A 17,299-nucleotide genomic window follows, 5' to 3' on the forward strand; every position below is an offset into this window, starting at 1 on the left:
GCCCACCAATTGAGGAAAAGGGGAGCAGCGAGGGAAATAGGGGGAGTGAGGGATGAGGAAGGAGAGATGGAGCGGGGAGCGGAGGGAGTGAATGGAGTGTTCAAGGCATTTTATAAAAAATTATACGAAGCTCAACCTCCGGATGGGAGGGAGAGAATGATGGGCTTTCTGGACCGGCTGGAATTTCCCAAGGTGGAGGAGCAGGAAAGGGTGGGACTGGGAGCACAGATTGAAATAGAGGAAGTAGTGAAAGGAATTAGGAGCATGCAGGCGGGGAAGGCTCTGGGACCGGATGGATTCCCAGTTGAATTTTACAGGAAATATGTGGACTTGCTCGCCCCGCTACTGATGAGGACCTTTAATGAGGCAAAGGAAAGGGGACAGCTGCCCCCGACTATGTCTGAGGCAACGATATCGCTTCTCCTAAAGAAGGAAAAGGACCCGCTGCAATGCGGGTCCTATAGACCTATTTCCCTCCTAAATGTAGACGCTAAGATTTAGGCCAAGGTAATGGCAATGAGGATAGAGGATTGTGTCCTGAGGGTGGTCCATGAGGACCAAACTGGGTTTGTGAAGGGGAGACAGCTGAATACGAATATACGGAGGCTGCTAGGGGTAATGATGATGCCTCCACCAGAGGGGGAAGCGGAGATAGTGGTGGCGATGGATGCCGAGAAAGCATTTGATAGAGTGGAGTGGGATTATCTGTGGGAGGTGCTGAGGAGATTTGGTTTTGGAGATGAGTATGTTGGATGGGTGCAGCTGTTGTATAGGGCCCCAGTGGCGAGTGTGGTCACGAATGGACGGGGATCTGCATACTTTCGGCTCCATAGAGGGACAAGGCAGGGATGCCCTCTGTCCCCATTATTGTTTGCACTGGCGATTGAGCCCCTGGCAATAGCGTTGAGGGGTTCCAAGAAGTGGAGGGGAGTACTTAGAGGAGGAGAAGAACACCGGGTATCTCTGTATGCGGATGATTTGTTGTTATATGTAGCGGACCCGGCGGAGGGGATGCCAGAGATAATGCGGACACTTCGGGAGTTTGGAGAATTCTCAGGATATAAACTGAACATGGGGAAAAGTGAGTTGTTTGTGGTGCATCCAGGGGAGCAGAGCAGAGAAATAGAGGACTTTCCGCTGAGGAAGGTAACAAGGGACTTTCGTTACTTGGGGATCCAGATAGCCAAGAATTGGGGTACATTGCATAGGTTAAATTTAACGCGCTTGGTGGAACAAATGGAGGAGGACTTCAAGAGATGGGACATGGTACCCCTGTCACTGGCAGGGAGGGTGCAGGCGGTTAAAATGGTAGTCCTCCCGAGATTCCTCTTTGTGTTTCAGTGCCTCCCGGTGGTGATCACGAAGGCTTTTTTCAAAAGGATCGAAAAGAGTATCATGAGTTTTGTGTGGGCCGGGAAGACCCCGAGAGTGAGGAAGGGATTCTTACAGCGTAGTAGGGATAGGGGGGGGCTGGCACTACCGAGCCTAAGTGAGTACTACTGGGCCGCCAATATCTCAATGGTGAGTAAGTGGATGGGAGAAGAGGAGGTAGCGGCGTGGAAGAGATTGGAGAGGGCGTCCTGTAGGGGGACTAGCCTACAAGCTATGGTGACGGCCCCATTGCCGTTCTCACCGAAGAAATACACCACAAGCCCGGTGGTGGTGGCGACTTTGAAAATTTGTGGACAGTGGAGACGGCATAGGGGAAAGACTGGAGCCTTGGTGGGGTCCCCGATAAGAAATAACCATAGGTTTGCCCCGGGGAAAATGGATGGGGGATTTGGAATATGGCAAAGAGCAGGAGTAACGCAACTGAAAGATCTGTTTGTGGATGGGAAGTTCGCAAGCCTGGGAGCGCTGACCGAGAAATATGGGTTGCCCCAAGGGAATGCATTCTGGGATATGCAACTGAGGGCTTTTGCGAGGCAACAGGTGAGGGAATTCCCGCAGCTCCCGACGCATGAGGTGCAGGACAGAGTGATCTCAAAGACATGGGTGGGGGACGGTAAGGTGTCAGATATATATAGGGAAATGAGGGACAAGGGGGAGATTATGGTAGATGAGCTGAAAGGGAAATGGGAAGAAGAGCTGGGGGAGGAGATTGAGGAGGGGCTGTGGGCGGATGCCCTAAGTAGGGTAAACTCATCGTCCTCGTGTGCCAGGCTAAGCCTGATTCAATTTAAGGTGTTACACAGGGCGCATATGACTGGAGCACGGCTCAGTAAATTTTTTGGGGTAGAGGATAGGTGTGCGAGATGCTCGAGAAGTCCAGCGAATCACACCCACATGTTCTGGTCATGTCCGGCACTACAGGGGTTCTGGGTGGGGGTGACAAAGGTGCTTTCGAAAGTAGTGGGGGTCCAGGTCGAACCAAGCTGGGGGCTGGCTATATTTGGGGTTGCACAAGAGCCGGGAGTGCAGGAGGCGAGAGAGGCTGATGTTTTGGCCTTTGCGTCCCTAGTAGCCCGGCGCAGGATACTGTTGATGTGGAAGGAAGCCAAGCCCCCGGGGGTGGAGACCTGGATAAATGACATGGCAGGGTTTATAAAACTGGAACGGATTAAGTTCGTCCTAAGGGGATCGGCTCAAGGGTTCACCAGGCGGTGGCAACCGTTCGTCGAATACCTCACAGAAAGATAGAGGGAATGGAAAAGAAGAAGGCAGCAGCAGCAGCCCAGGGAGGGGGGGGGTGGGGGGAGAGGAACCAGAAGGACTCTCAGGGTTGTTAATATATATGTATAATATGTATAGGTCGTTGCTATAAATAATTGTATATTGGACTGTTAAATCATATTTTTGGAGAGTGTTTATCTGAGACAAGGCAGTTGCCATTTAGTTTTAGTTTTCGTTTTTGTTATATATTATTTATTCTTTGTTTATAAAACAGGTCATTGTTATTTATACTGTTATATTATTGTGTAAAGGATACACAATGTACTGTGATGGTTGACCAAAAATTTTCAATAAAATATTTAAAAAAAAAAAGATAGTCAACTTCTACCTCTGTAACATCACCTGTCTGTGCTTCTGTATCACCTCATCAAATCTGCATCTATGCCTTTGTTGTCTATCGACTTGATTATTCCAATGCTCTTCTGGCTGGCTTCCCATCTTCCATCCTTCCTGTTTAGTAAAACAGCATATTTATTATGAGCTCACCCAAAGCTTTGCTGCCATATCCTAACTCGCAACAAGTTTGGCTCAACCATCAGACCTACATTGGTTCCTGGTCTAGCAATACCTCAGTTTTAGAATTCTCTCCATGACCTTATGCTTCCTATCCCTGTAACTTCCTCCAGCCCTGCAACTCCCTATGATCCATGTGTTCATCCAATTCTGGTCTTTGTGCAGAGTTGGTTTTAATTGCTCCACCATTGGTGACCGTGGTTTCATCTAAGCTGTGGAATTCCCTCCCTAAACATCTCCACCTCTCTACCTCTCTCTCCACCATTAAGACAATCCTTAAAATCTACCTCTTTGACCAAGCTTTTGGTCATCTGCCCTAACACCTCCACATGTGGTTCAGTCGCATGTTTTGTTTGACGGTGCTGTGAGGTACCATACTATGGAAAAGATGCTATTTCAGGGTGTTATTGTTGTTGATAATCTCAGTGCTAGTAACAAAGGAGCCCATAAGCCAATCACATGTTGGAAATAAGGGTGGAGAGGACATGGGAGAAAGGTGGAAAGATTGTGAAGAAAAGAAACAGTGTGTTTTTGCATTTCAGGATGATTGTGGAGTAGTGAGCAGTTTTGGCAGAGGAGAACAGGGCTTCATGTGGTTGATGGATGGATAAACCAGTCATATATGTTCAAATTTGCACGCTTTAGACTTCAGGGAGCAAGGATTATGGCTGGACCAGGGAGAGCAGCCAGAGCAAATGTTTCATTGAGGACAGAGGCATAAAATACAGATGCATGGGCTTGCTTGAGTAGAGGAACAGCTACAGAAGTACCATGCCAAATGGAGAGTAGAAGGGTAGATAGTTAGGAAGTGATCTTGTATGTGTTTTGGGGAGATCTGTTCCCAGGAGCAGATACTGAAAGAAGTGGAGTTTGAAGTCAGTAGGGAATTAGAGTCGTTAGGGATTAAAGGCAGTGAGAAGTAACTATAGGAGTTTTGGAGGATTAGAATATTTAGTTTGTCTTCATTTGCTCTAGCTTTTAAACTACAGTTGTTTTTTTTCTTAAAAATTTAAAGTACCCAATTCATAGTTAAAGCTCGATAGAGTCATTGGTAGAAATAATAATGAGGTCTTCTCTAAATATGTTCTGAAAAATGCACTGCTGAATGATTCAAGTAATAAGATGTGAGTTTGCATCTACAATTTTTCCTTTATGGCGAGTTCCTAATCTCAGTTAAATTTTCAAGGAGGCATCACTCTGCTTTATATGAAAGGGGGGAAGAAAATTTAGAGTCCAGGCAATCTGTGTTCTTCTATTGCACCTTCCCATAGTCACTGACAAAATTGCATTGACAGTGGCCTGAAAGGTGTATGATGTGAGTGGTATATTCTGGAAACCTAATTGAGTTCCAGGTATTGGTGAGTTAACATTTTTAAAATCCGTGTGTGGCTAATCGCAGTTGCAAAAATACGTTGTAAATTATATCACCGGGTTTCCAGAAGGCATTTTATAGGTCTGGAATTTAAGTCGCTGGAAAAAATTATACCTGATAAACGAGCACAAAAAATGCTGTTGCTTTTCAACACATTACCAAAGTGCAATAAATATAAACAGTTCTTCAAGACTATCATTGTGCATATACAACAATATTCTATTTACTTACCTCGTCAAATTTGTTATGAGTTCCAGTGTGGTTTTTATACTCATTAAGAAATGACTGCATTGATTTTACTGACCATTGCTGTGTGCACATGTTGCTTTATGAGTATCTGCAATGTATGAAGAGAAAAATTCAGGCTTAGTCTCCCAACGTATAAATTTAAGTCTTGCAGTTTGAAAAATGTATTGAACCATTGGAAATCATGTTCTGAGATGTAATATTTCTAAGGGAGAAAATACTAAGTTACAATTTTGAACTTTGGCAGTAGTATTTTCTTTAACAGTCCAACTGTTTCCTGCATGGTTAGATGGACAGACTGGATTACAGGTGGCTACTGAGTTTGGATGATTCACTCCATCTGTGTTCCAAATAAAACTGTTGTTTTCAGTGCAAGTGGTATGAAATATCATCTTTTCATGAGTTGGCTTATCTAGCAAAATCTGTTTTGGTTTGTATTCAAAACAAGTTAAGTTTTAGTTGGAACTGGAAAAGCGATCTTGGTATTTATTGCTTGTCCTGGTGATGCCATTAATATAATATTTTATCTACAATCGACCCACTGTAGAGTGCACATGTCATTCGCATTGAACCTTTCGGACACAAAGTATTGGTAGGCTTTGTTTGTTTATTGTGAGCGATTATACGTGGGTGTTAGTTTTGTAAAATAGAACATTTATTATGTATTAGCTCCAGAAGGTTCAATTACTTCTAGTAGTGCAGTGCGGCTGTCAAGTGCTGCTGTAGCTAAAGATGAGCTCAGATAGTGGAAAAATATGACTCAGGAATGCAATCAGCTGTGAAGAGACAGCGCTCACCACTGACCTTGAAAAAAAGGTTGTCCACAAAGGTTTAGCAGGGTCTCCTGTGTAGATTTCTTCTTTCTGACATAATTTTCACTTTGGCACCTTCTGCAGGGGATCTGTTATGCCCAGCAACAGGGCAAGCAGATGATAGGCTGATCAACCAGTCAAATTGAAGAATTCTCACAGGAAAGCAGGAAGTAAGATGCAAGAAATGTAAATCATACTTAAATCAATGTACAGAAAGCGAAATAAAGTCAGAACATACGCATCAGCACAAATAAATTAATTCATTTTTATCTAATTAAAAGCTCTGCACTCTTAAAATGTTCTTTTGAGGTAATGAAACTTCACACTTGTTAGATTAGTTTTTCAGGACTAGAGCAGTTCAGAAATAATTATGACTTACCATGATTTTAAAAATCCAGTCACTCGTGATTAAACATGGTGTAACATTTTTGTTGATTTTTACATTGAGAATGGTGCACACATAGTTGAAGTTCACACCAAATCCGTCATTTCGAGTGGATGCTACAGTGAAGACTGAAACAGTGCACCCAGTGGAGACGTGGGGTGTCACTGACAGCACCCTCTGGATATCTGTGTTTGACGTTGCATGTTTGGATGCCTGAAATTGCTGTCAGTTTTACACTGTAAGAACAATGACGCTGACAGTCTTGTCATTAGTACTGACACATATTCTTGGCTGTTATCGCTCATTTCAAGAACAATACCTGCTGAGCTCACCAATGATGTGTAACATATTTATGATCATAATTCATGATGGAAACAGACTAATTTCTTGAGACCCATGAACTGTGATCACTTTAACAGCACAACAAAAGAACGTACAAAAAAAAGACCCAATTAACCTTTACAGTGACATATTTTTGTGGGCAGAAATGTGTTGAGTGATGATTTTCTAGATTAAGTTGCAGTACTCTAGTTGTTTGCATGTTCAATAGTAAATAGGCGGAGTGAGATTGTGCGTTATTACCATTTATTCCACAATGACAAAGATTTACTAACTTGAATGCAGGATCATTTAGTGACATCCTCTCTTCATTAAATAAAGAAATTGTATAGTGCATAATAGCGACCAAATGTACCTGAATCATATGACATCTGCGGATCCTTCACAGATCCTGAGGTTGACCAGCCTCCCACTCTGCATCCTCCATAAACTTAACTTAAGCGCTGCTGCCCCTACCCTAACACACGCCAGTTTTGTTCACCCATCACCCCTTGCCCTCACTGTGCGAACTCCATCCCTAAACATTGTTTTCTGTTCATTCACGGGATGTGGATGTCACTGACTAAGCCAGCATTTGTTACACATCCCAAGTTTCCCTTGAGAAAGTGGTGCTGAGCTGCCTTCTTGAACTGCTGCAGTCCCCGAGGTTTAGGTCCACCCACAGTGCTGCTATGGAGGGAGTTCCATGATTTTGACCCAGTGACAGTGAAGGAATGGTGATATATTTCCATGTTAGGATGGTGAGTGACTTGGAGGGGAAGCTCTGGATGGTGGTGTTCCCAAGTCCACCTCTCTACTTTTCTACCTCTGTCCTCCTCTAAGACAGTCTTTGAAACCTGCTTCTTTGACCAAGCTTTTGGCCGTTTGTCCTAATATCTCTTTGTATGTCCTTGTGTCAAATTCTGTTCAAAGCTCGCGTAAACTGCCATGGACCACATTCAAAGTGCTACACAAATGAAAGTTGCCATTGCTGTTCATGATCTCAATTTTAATGATAATATAGTCCGCAAACTGCACAGACCATCTCAGACTAAAGGGACGATCCTTTAAAACAGAGATGAGGAGGAATTTCTTCAGCCAGAAGGTGATGAATCTGTGGAACACTTTGCCGCAGAAGGCTGTGGAGGCCAAATCACCTAGTGTCTTTAAGACACAGATAGAGAGGTTCTTGATTAATAAGGGGATCAGGGTTATAGGGAGAAGGCAGGAGAATGGGGATGAGAAAAATATCAGCCATGATTGAATGGCAGAGCAGACTTGATGGGCCGAGTGGCCTATTTTCTTATGACAGTGAGTTTATGCCTACAGTTTTCCCTTTATGATGGGCTCTTTGCGATATCATAAGAGATGCTGTCTCTGGGACTTAACACTAATTTGCCTGTTCACATATTATTAGACCAGGTTGATCTGTATGTCAATTCTATTTACCTGCCTTTCCTCCATTTCACTTGAGATCCTTACCTAACAACAGTCTCAGTCTCGGTAAATCTAGTGGCCCAGCATCCAAAGGCATTTGATTGAGAAAATTCTAGATTTCCACTGCCCTTCATTTATGGAAAAGTGATTCCTAACGTTACTCCAAAATGCCCCTCCTCAATTTTTAAGATTCATCTGCTTTGTTTAATGCCTTGAAAGATATGTACAGTATTTTGAGAAATATGATAGAGCAGCTTATGTTAACCTGCTTTTTAGAACCAAAAAGTGTACTCTGGCAAGGGTAGCTTTGTAAAGATTACTTTTCCTGTAAATTGGTTCTCCATTTGAAAGGGACTATTGAATAAAGGTAATTCATCAGACATAGCATCAAATTCATGAATGCTCTTGTTCTGCAGCATACTGCAATTCTTAAATGGTTAATTAAGAATTCAGAATGAACAATGCAATCTCGGTTAAAGAAAACTTGCATTTACCTTATCATGTCCTCAGTAAATTTCATAGTGCCTTCGTGCATTCAATAAATTGCTTATTAATGGATAATCACTATTATTATAGATAGGTGGGCTGGTAAATTGCTAAAATTATTGCCAAATTATAGTCACTCTTGTTATATAGATAGGTGTGCTGGTAAATTGCTAAAATTATTGCCAGCATCGTCAATTTTCCAGACCTAAGTGATGCATTAGTCTAAATTTTGACAAAGGTATGGGGCAGCACGGTAGCACAGTGGTTAGCACAGTTGTTTCACATCTCTCGGGTCCCAGGTTCGATTCCCGGCTTTGGTCACTGTCTGTGTGGATGCTGCACGCTCTCCCTGTGTCTGCGTGCATTTCCTCCGGGTGCTCCGGTTTCCCCCTACAGTCCAAAGATGTGCAGGTTAGGTGGATTGGCCATGATAAATTGACCTTAGTGTCCAAAAAGGTTAGTTCGGGTTACGGGGATAGGGTGGAGGCACGGGCTTAAGTGGGATGCTCGTTCCAAGGGCCGGTGCAGACTCGATGGGCCGAATGGCCTCCTTCTGCACTGTAAATTCTATGACGTTGTGATTATGCCAGAACTTGTTCTTGTTAGTGTGTTCCTGTTTTGTTTCACCTCAGTTATCAGAAGGCCTTAGCATAGCCGGCATGGAGGATTTCATCTCGGAGAAAGAAAAATTGCTGAAAAGAATGCAAATTAATTTGAAGGGAAAAGAGTCCAAAGAGGTTGCCGCTATCGAAGATGATTATACAGTCAAAAAGCTGAAAGGCAGTGAGCCACCTTCTTTTCACTGGGATTTGAATTCAGGTATGTAAGTGACCCAGAATACTTGTATTGTTTTGTATTTGTATGGAGGATTTTAAAATGAATATGTTTTTGTGGTTATGTCCGGGCGGAGTTTTCTATAATGCCATATCGCACTGCTGACATTTCTGGAGGCACTTCGCAGTTTTCGAATGCGGTGATTATTGTTATGTTGATAAACGTGCACATTGATGACCCCAAATGACAATGAAATTAACTTGCCTTTAGCAACTATTTATTGAGAGAAGAACGTTGGTCAGGACATGAGCGATATATTCCTTGCCCTTCTTAGAGTCCTGACACAAATCTTCAATTTACAACCTTCAAGACAGATGAAACCTTGGTTTTAAGTGTAGTCCAACAGGTGGGACCTTCACCAATGCAGTTCTGAAAACCTGCACTAGAGTTTCTGTCTATAACACAACATACTGAGCCAAGCTGACAGGAATAAAATGAAGGTTAGAAGATTTTTCTCTCTCCCATTTTCATTTTCCACCTCAGCGCCATATCTCTCAAATGCGCTAACTAATTCAGGATTATCCAGAAGGACGCAGCCTTCCCGAACCAAATAAATTTACCAGCTATCTTTTCAAGGACCATTGGAATTTGACTATTATAAATTTGACAAAATATAAATTTATATTTATTTTTGTATCGTCTGAAATAGCAATTTTAATATACTGTATTCCAGTATTCTAGGTGAGGTACGCAAGCTACGGAACAAATAGCTTGATGAAAGTGACAAAATTGTTGATAAATTAATGCACTGATTAGGATTGATTTCCGGGAGAAGACTTGATTGCTTTTGATCAATAATAAAGCAATTAAACTGAAGTTGCTTTGAAATAGTAGTGAATACAGTGGGCCAAGCAACTATTATAGATTGAATTTCGAGTGGTGCAAAATATTCTTCAGAGGGACAATGTCAATTGCTTTCCTCCCGATAAACAAATCCTATACGATGGATTCAAGGGATTTGCCTGATTAGTTTGTTTTATTAACCTTTTGCAAACTGAAGTGATGATATTCTGGATGAACTAATTTATTAGCTTAGCTTATTATTGTTGTAGTTAGAATGTTATCTACTCTCTGGAAGGGCATGAGAAGTGGTAGAATTTTCCTTACCCTCCAGTTGTAAGTCTGATAATAAATATGAAACGCATTTGCCGAGTGACATGTTCATAAATGGCAGAGCAGGCTTGAAGGGCAAATTGGCCTACTCAAGTTCCTAATTTTTGTTCTTGTATCCCAAAGACTCAAAGTTTAAAGTTAATTATCTCACCAGAAAGCTCACCTACCTATGAAATCTTCTTTGTACTGATGGTGAGAACAGTTATAAGGAACAAGCCTGAATCAAGATACCCATTTATTTTATTTAAAGTTATATTGCAAGTACAACATTATGTGTGGCTTTTTCTTCTGTAAATTTCTTCTGTCTCTCAGGTCATCTGGTAGTTAGTTCTGTGCCTTCTGATTGGGGAAATACCAAGGGGGGATTTTGTGCTTCCGTTTTCGCCGGGCGGTATCAGTGACGTGAGGGGAAAATCTCGAAATGTCCAAATCATGTTTCATGCTGCGGTGTAAAAGTGTGATTGTCCTTGCCACTGACATAACGGTATTCCAGACATTTGATGTCGGGAACATAGTTTCCATACATTTGCATATCATTATCACCCCCCTCCCCGGGCGTTGGTGTGAGGGCAGACTGGCATGAACTATGACCGGTCTTCCACGGCGTGCACCGGGCGGGCAGACCTGCCAGAGGAGTTCCAGTGAGTGCATCGCTCAGGGGGAAAGCGGCATGCCTGGGCACTACCAGGCACTGTCCCTGGCACAATGCCCCCCAATGCCAGGGGGCATTGCCCGGTGGTGTTCGGGGGGGGGGGGGGGGGAGGCTCTATATGAACATTTTTGCAATGAGGCGGACTTTAAAAGTGGCTCCCCAATCTTTTTTAAAAAAAAACTAAGTTCCTGGTAGGGCTGAGCCTGCCCCGCCAGCATGATGTTGTGGGACCTGCCCCTTACCATTTTATTTCAATGTTCCAAAAGAAACGGCAAAGAAAGCTACCATTGGTGCCACTTTTCCTGCCAGCTATTGGCCCTAGCCACCTTCATGGGCTAACTGGACCCAGAAATGTTTAAATATGCCTCTGATTCTTTATGGTCTATGTCTGTTTTATTTTCAAACAAAATGATGTTGAGTTTTAACCTTGGAGATGCCTGTAATTTAATTCCACCAACAAAGGCTGGAATGCGATTTTCCAATATTCAGTGTCGTTCTCTTCAACAAACAGAGACAGAGAAGCTGGAATCAGATGTAATTGTTTTACAATTAAGTAAAGGTAACTACAAAGACGTGAGGGAGGAGCTGGCCAGAGTTGATTGGAAGGGGGACCTAGCGGGGAAGAAATTGCAACAGCAATGGCAGGGGTTTTTGTGGGTTGTTCGGGAGGCACAACAGAAATTCATCACAAGGAGGAGGAAACATGCTAAGGGGAGGACAAGGCAACCATGGCTGACGAGGGAAGCCAAGGACAGCACAAAAGCAAAGGAAACAGCATGCAAAGTGGCGAGGATTAGTGGGAAGCTAGAGGATTGGGGAGCCTTTAAAAGCAAGCAGAGGACTACTAGAAAAGCAATAACGTGGAGAAGTTGAAATATGAGCGTAAGATAGCTAGTAAAATAAGAGAAGATTGCAAGAATTTTTTTTTCAATATATAAAAGGTAAGAGAGAATTAAGAATGGACATTGGACCACTGAAAAATTAGGCTAGAGAAGTAGCAATCGGGAACAAAGAAATGGCAGAGGAACTGAATAGTTACTTTGCATCAATCTTCACAGTAGCATACCAGAACTTCCAGAGAGTCAGGGGCAGAGTTGAGTGTAGTGGCCATCACTAAGGAGAAGGTGCTGGTGAAACTGAAAGGTCTGAAGGTGGATAATCACCCAGACCGGATAATCACTACACCCCAGGGCTCTTAAGGCTACAGCTGTGAAGATTACGGAGGCATTGGTGATGATCTTTCAGGAATCACTGGAGGCATGGAGGATACCAAAGGATTGAAAAATAGCTAATATACCACTCCGGTTTAAGAAGGGAGGGAGGGAGAAGACTGGAAATTATAGGCCGGTTAGCCTGACGTTGGTAAGGTTTTAGAGTATTATTAAGGACGAGATTCCAGAATATTTAGAAGTGCATGATAAAATAGGACTGAGTTCTCATCAAGGGGAGGTCATGCCTGACATATCCGTTAGAATTCTTTGCGGAGGTAACGAGGAAGTTAGACAAAGGAGAACCAGTGGACACAATCTTTTTGGATTTCCTTAAGGTATTTGACAAGGTGCCATGCAGGAGGCTACTGAATAAGATAAGAGCCCATGGTGTTAGGGGCAAGGTGCTGGCATGGAAAGAGAATTGGCTAACTGGTGGAAGGCAGAGAGTGGAGATAAAGGGGTTCTTTTCAGGATGGCAGCCAGTGACTAGCGGTGTTCCACAGGGGTCAATGTTGCGACCACAACTATTCATAATATAAAGTAACGATCAGGAAGAAGGAACTGAGGACATTGTTGCTAAATTTGCAGATTATTCAAATATATGTAGAGGGACTGGTAACGTTGAGGAAGCAGGGAGGCTGCAGGAGGAATTGGATAGACGAGGAGATTGGGCAAAGAAGTGGCAGATGAAGTACAATGTGGAAAAGTGTGAGGTAATGCACTTTGTGACAAAAAAGTGACGGTCAGTTTGCTGGAGCTCATGGCCAGCTTTCACAAAGGGTTATCTGAACTCAAAATGTTAGCTCTTTTCTCCCTACAGATGCTGCCAGACCTGCTGAGATTTTCCAGCATTTTCTCTTTGGTTGCTGTAGCTCTTGCCTGATGTTAGTTTGTAAAAGCAGGCTTTATAAAGGTAGATGGGGCCAACAGAGGTTTGAAGAGGTAGAAGAATTAAGCCATAAGTGAAATAGCTGAAACACACAAAACAAAACCCTTTCAAGGTGTTCCTGAATGAAATCTGTTGAACTTAACTTGAACTAGCTTAGTATTTAGAGTTTACTGATGTTGTACTTTGTAAAGCCTATTTGCACCTATTGAAAATTAACATTTAAATAACTGAAGAATGTTTTACTGTGAAGAATATTGTCATTGCAAGAAAATTATCATAACTGCCTGGTGGAAATTATTTTCATTTGCTACGATTAATTAAAGTGGTCTATAGTCATAATCTTGCAAGAATGCAGAGGACTATGAACAATGTTATTCTGATTAATTTTGAAAAGTTAAATGTTCCTGGAAAGTTCATTAGACCTTGGCAGTAAACATAGCCAAAAATATTTTTCCTTTAAATTAGAATGTCTTGAGGTTTTGGTTGTGAGGAAGGAAGTTTTGTCTTTTGTTAATACGAATGTGTGTGACAGCTTTACAAGTACCAGGACAGCTTTACTAGTACCAGTTATTGTCGTTGTCTTAGTGAATTATTGCAGAGTATGTGTAGCAGCCCAGCCCTACCATCCTTCCATCCCCGTCAAGCTTTCCAACGTTGTCTGGTTTTGAATATTCACATTAATTTTAGTTGATTTCCTCTCCCAGTTCCTTCCTCTCTCCTGAGGTTTGACTATTATTTAAACTATGGTTGCCAGCTACCTTCTGTTACTTTGCAAGAGTGTCTTTTATCCTTTTGTGAGCTTTGATAGTGAGGGTTGTCATGACATTTGGACATGGGAGGAAATAATAGCTGCATGTGATCCTGTCCTAACCTGACGTCCACGTGCATGCAATTTTGGCAGGGTCTGGTACATGGCAATTTGTGGCCTTGACGTGGATCCTTGACTGATATTTGACTTCCTTCCCCAAACCCTACTTAACTAGTGGTGAATGAGGCCAGTTGCATGACTTCCACTGCCTCTTTGACTGAGATAGCTAACTCAACATAGACCAGAGGCTGAACTGAAGATTGACCTGCTCAGCCATTCAATGGATTAATTATTTGGACCTTTGGGGAACCACATATCCATTCCTTAATTGTTTTGTTAGGCAATGCTTTGATATCTTCTTTAACCGTTGTACTAAATTTGTATTTTCATGAATACGTTGATGGCTCAAAGTGTACTACATTCCGTACCATTTTTTTGTGGCAGCTCACCTCATTATTAAAGATGAATTATGGAAGTAATTCTGAATAATGAGATAAAATTCATATTTTACCTTAGTTACACAAGGAATGATATCCTTCCTTCTATTTTAAAGTTTTAATATTGTAACAGAAAATATTTAAAACAATTAGGTCTATATTCTAATAAAAAAAAGAATGCACTTCCACATAAATAGTTTTATGATCTCCGTAGACACCGATAATGTTTAAAAGAAGATTCAACCTTGCAATTCCTAGCTGAATTAATGACAAAAAGACTAAAAGCACTGTTGATCAAACATTGTTTTCTTTTTGTCGGCAACTTATAATTTACACATAAGAGAGCAGCATTCCCCTTTCATAATTTTCACATATTTCACTCCCCAAGGAATTATAATCCTTGTAGCAAACATTCCACAGTTGCTCCCAGCTTCCAATGGATTTCTAATTCGCTGTTTTCCTGAGTAGTAACTTCGAGTGACTGTCTCCAGGTGCTTTCCTCAGTTTGCGGGAGTTCCTTAAATCCACCATCAGTGGGAATCCTTAGACAGCTGCAGGGTGCATCTCTTCGACTAGACGCGGCCTTGCTCCTTCATCTGTAGTAGCCTGCAAATGCATCTGTTTGTAGAAGTTTGCAAAGTCAAGCAGCCATTTATTTCTGTTGACCACTCGGAACCTCTGCTACCTGACTGTGATACTCGTTGGTTTCTAGGGAAGCTTGTAACCTGATCTCAAAATGGTTTGCTCTGTCCTCTTCCCCATAGCAACTTGAAACACATTGGGCTGGATTCTCTGCTCCCGATGCTGAAATTGTGTTCGGACCGGGATCGAAAATCTGTTTTGATGCCCATGTCGGGAGCGGTGCCGGTTTTTGAATTTCTACCCCCTGCAAACCGGGCGCTGATTATCCACGGCCTCAGGCCATTGCCTGAGGCCCGTCCCGCAATGCACCGTCCCTGACCAGCCGGGTTCCCGACGGCGTGGGACTCTCATGGTCTCACCCGTTCGGGAACCTTGCGCGCCAGCATCGGACTCAGTCCGGGGCTGGCACAGTCGGGGGATTTATAGATTCATAGAATTTACAGTGCAGAAAGAGGCCATTCGGCTCATCGAGTCTGCACCGGCTCTTGGAAAGAGCACCCTACCCAAGGTCAACACCTCCACTCTATCCCTATAACCCAGTAACCCCACCCAACACTAAGGGCAATTTTGGACACTTAAGAGCAATTTATCATGGCCAATCCACCTAACCTGCACATCTTTGGACTGTGGGAGGAAACCGGAGCACCTGGAGGAAACCCACACACACACGGGGAGGATGTGCAGACTCCGCACAGACAGTGACCCAAGCCGGAATCGAACCTGGGACCCTGGAGCTGTGAAGCAATTGTGCTATCCACAATGCTACCATGCTGCCAGAGGAGGGCCGACCCGTGGCAGAGGGGGGCTTCATTCAGGGCTGGGGGCACTGTGGGCGTGCGGTCCGGGGCCCGGGAGCGTTTTCCTGGCGTAAATAAACACCGTTTTCACGCCGGCATGGGGACTTACTCTCCAAAACGGAGAATCCAGCCCATTAACTTTGCATCCAGGTAGAAATGCTATTTGACTATAATTGATCCTAGGTACCTGTTATCTTAGAAATAAATATTGGTTTGCAGTACAAATGTCTGCAACCCGATACCTACAACATCTTCCTTGGACTTTCGGCGATTCATAGTAAACTTTGAGATTGTCAGTGTCTCCAAGCATAAATACCATGCAAATTCCTCTCAGTAAAATAATCTAAGGGCAGAATTCTCCCAAGCTCCGGCTGGTGGGTTCGATGGCAGGCGTGGGGGAAGAATATGCCCCCCCCCCCCGGCCCCCCGCAGATTCTCTGCGATGCCAGAGAGAAAACACACCGGTGTTAAACACATTTGGAGCAATGTGGTGTGCCGATGTCAGGATTCACCTTAACAATGGCTGGAGCTGCCTCCATAGATCAGAATGGAGGCAAACCCCAACACTACTCCCTGGAACAGCACAGTAGTGGATCGGGGCGCATCTGTAGGTGGACGTTTCAGACTCAGTGCTTGGTGATCTTCCAGCCTGGAGACCATCTTCATTCTCAGAAGGTCCATCTTCTGGTCTAAAAGCGCTCCTGGAGATCCATCTGCACTTTCAGGTGGCCCACCTTCTTTCTTCAATAGTGGGACAGGGATGTTCGATGTCTTTTCAATATGGCACCCGGAATTGGAGGCAGACTATGCATTATCCAGGCCTGCAAGCTGAGACCAGAAGATGGGCATTCTGAGAATGAAGATGGGTCTCCAGGCTGGAAGATGGAGCCCCCCCAGGACACAGAGTCTGGAAGGTCCTCCTGCAGATGCACCCCCGATCCATTGCTGTGGTGTACCAGGGTGCAGGGGTACGCCACAAAATACCTGTGTGCATGATTAATGAGGTTGGGGCAGGATGATTTGGTGTGTTTTCCTGCCACCTTCTGCATTGGGGAAACGAGCCACGTCCCCCTCCTCTGGTCACAGGACTTTGTCTCAAAATGGGAGAATTCTGCCCAAGTCTTCATTTGATCTCTAACATTCAAACCACCCAGGTTTACTGTCAAGTCAGTCTGCAGAACTGGTCACACCACCCCCTTAATTTACCCTAAATTTAAAGCTACAGTCCAGAACACAATTAATCTTATAAACCTCATAATTGTAACAGTAGTATTTTTCATGACTTCAGGAGATTCTGAAGGATTTTTCAACCAGTGAAATACTTTTGAATTGTTGTTATTGTTGCATAATCATTATTCAAAGTCTGTTGTTCTAAAGTGCTGGTTGTTGTGACAACATGTGTTTCAGTACATCACCTCTGCCAGAATTGTAAAGGTCTCTCAAAATCAGGGGTATCTTTCTAACATTTCCTCGTTTTTGGTGGGGGGGTGGGGGGGATAATCGCCTCCTTCACAAGTAGCAAAAAAGAAGCACTCAAGTTTATTTTTCATTTGGTACAAGTGTTTGAGAACAGAAATGAACGTGAAGGAGCAGGCATCTTTTTTTCAAAGCATTTATTGATCATTGATATGGAAGTGTTATTATTTATCAGAATTCTATTTTAACCTATTCATT

General features: G+C 43.2%; 1 protein-coding gene across 3 annotated transcripts in view; it reads left to right on the plus strand.

Annotated features, from left to right (window-relative positions):
* snx19b (sorting nexin 19b) overlaps positions 1-17,299 on the plus strand; it is a 222,788-nt gene that overhangs the window by 17,616 nt on the left and 187,873 nt on the right. For all 3 annotated transcript variants that reach the window (XM_072486615.1, XM_072486614.1, XM_072486613.1), the window contains one exon: positions 8,875-9,061. In XM_072486615.1, coding sequence (XP_072342716.1) covers positions 8,875-9,061 — 187 coding nt within the window. The remainder of the gene's footprint in view (positions 1-8,874; positions 9,062-17,299) is intronic.

The sequence above is a fragment of the Scyliorhinus torazame genome, chromosome 21 (assembly GCF_047496885.1).
Source record: "Scyliorhinus torazame isolate Kashiwa2021f chromosome 21, sScyTor2.1, whole genome shotgun sequence".
In the NCBI taxonomy this organism is placed as follows: Eukaryota; Metazoa; Chordata; class Chondrichthyes; order Carcharhiniformes; family Scyliorhinidae; genus Scyliorhinus; species Scyliorhinus torazame.